Raw genomic sequence first — 1,975 nt, 5'->3', positions numbered from 1 at the left:
ACCTCTAAAAACCACCAAACCAAAACAAAAAAAAACCAAAACATCTCAAGCCAACTTCAACAACAAACACCTCAAAAACACTAATAGCACCAAAAAAACGGAATGAAAACCCAAACCACTTCAACACAAAAGCACAAACATAAACAAGACCACCTCGGATAACTGCCATCAACACCTAGCTAACGCCTCATTCTCTGCCGGCTCCATCACAACCACCTCGACACAAACGACAAACCTCACAAAAAACGCTTCCTACAACAACGCCGCCAACAAAGCGCTTTCCTGAAACTCCCTGCAAGGCCTTCCCTTCCGACACGACACCGCGCTGATATCAACCTCCTACGGCTCTAAAGCTCCCCTAGTGCACGCCCAAAAAAATAGAAAGTGCCAACTCACCGCTCCTGCTGCTGCTCGCGTCCCAGGAGATGTGCTGGAACTGCCGTGGAAAGCCGCCCCTGTCCTGGAAACTGCTGCTCCTATTATAGCCTACAACAAAAAGGACAAGTGTAAAACGCTCAGAACGGACTCGGGGGAGCTGGGTTACCCACCACCGACTCCGCTCACCCGAAAAACAGCGCGGACGGCTGTCGGGTCTTCCAGCTCCTCGTACCCGCTTTGCCCCTTCGACGCTTCCGCGGCCTTCTGCGACGCCCAGCTCTCGCCCCGCCTCCTCGACGGGACGTGAGCGCTCGGCTGCCGGCCGTCCGCGCTGATGCGGGCTGAACCAGGACCTAGGGAAAAAAAAAAACACAACAAACGCAAAAACAAAGCACGGGGCTGCCCTGCTACAAGCAGCCCTGAATTCCACCCACGGCCTGGGCGCTCCGGGAAAACTCTCGCCTCTCTCTGCCGAGCCGCGAGGAGCGTCGCCCAGCTGCGATCCTCCCTCTCGCCCTGCGGGAACGACGGCTCCTCCGACCCCCTCTGACGGGCTGCTGGCGTACGACCCGCGCACCGACGCCCTTCAAAGAAAAAACAAAAACGTTATCGGCACTACTCCGCGTGCGCTCACCGAGGGGAAGTTGTGCTCTGCCGACCTCTCGGCCTATCGTGGCGTCGCCGGCTGCGCAGATAGACCAAACGGCGGTGCCTGACATCTCCCTTCTATCACAAATCCTGCTGAACTTGGTCCTCCCCTGACATCCCCCTACCTGAGTGGATGCGGACATGGGCTCCCAACCGCCTGATCGGCGGCACAGAGTCCGGTTGCAGACTTACTGATGCTGAGCTCCCACGTTAGCTTCGCCAACCTCGATGAGGGGGACTGCGCTCGCCCTCGGTGAGTGCGCTGACGGTACCGACCTTGGAAGAGCAGCCCATGAGCCTGAAGGCCATGCTGCCCTTCGGCAGGACGTGCTGGGCTGGAGAGCGGGGCGCCTGCAAAGAAAGTATCCGTACGGGCTCAGACGTGAGCTGCTGGAGGGCTGGAAACAGACACTGGCATCCTCAAGTGCGTTAAAACAAACGAGGCCGGCCACTCTGGGGAGCAGATCCTCCCCCTCTGCTCTGCCCTGGTAGGCTCTCGCCTGAGATGTAGTGCCCCGGTCTGGGCTCCTTAAAAGAAAATGGAAAAAAAAATTCCTGGAAGAAGTCCGGCAGAAGGCCACAAACATGATACAGGGCCTGCAGCATCTCTTCTCTGTTTAAAGGCTATACAAAACAGTTAGACTTAATGATCTCCAGAAGTCTCTTCCCACACCTGCAATCCTGTAGTTCTCTGAGAAAAAAAAGAAAATCTCTATGTAAAACTAGAGAAAATAATCACACCCCAGCGCTCACCTCTGCGGTCCCAGAGCTGGGCGAACCTCGCAGCTTCGGGCTGATCCCTCCTGCCACGCGCCTCACCCTGCGACAAGGGACCAAAAAGAAAAAAGCAGATACAGTAAAAGAAAGCCCACGCGCCTCGCTGCTGGGAACGTGAGGGGCTCGGGCCCCTACAAACCCACGGGGGGCTGTCGGCACCCCCAGGGCTCTG

The 1,975-nt window shown here is 56.8% G+C and overlaps 1 protein-coding gene across 1 annotated transcript in view; it reads right to left on the bottom strand.

The window, feature by feature from the left end:
* Positions 1–6: 6 nt before the first annotated feature.
* LOC104914168 overlaps positions 7–1,975 on the bottom strand; it is a 2,629-nt gene continuing 660 nt past the window's right edge. The window contains exons 2-5 of the mRNA XM_031556716.1: positions 1,780–1,972; positions 1,152–1,377; positions 565–962; positions 7–486 (exon numbers count right to left, since the gene is read on the bottom strand). Coding sequence (XP_031412576.1) covers positions 359–486; positions 565–962; positions 1,152–1,377; positions 1,780–1,972 — 945 coding nt within the window. The 3' untranslated portion in view covers positions 7–358. The remainder of the gene's footprint in view (positions 487–564; positions 963–1,151; positions 1,378–1,779; positions 1,973–1,975) is intronic.

Source organism: Meleagris gallopavo, chromosome 23 (genome assembly GCF_000146605.3).
Source record: "Meleagris gallopavo isolate NT-WF06-2002-E0010 breed Aviagen turkey brand Nicholas breeding stock chromosome 23, Turkey_5.1, whole genome shotgun sequence".
NCBI lineage: Eukaryota > Metazoa > Chordata > Aves > Galliformes > Phasianidae > Meleagris > Meleagris gallopavo.
Note: the sequence above shows the minus strand (reverse complement) of the source record. Positions and strands in the feature narration are given on the sequence as shown.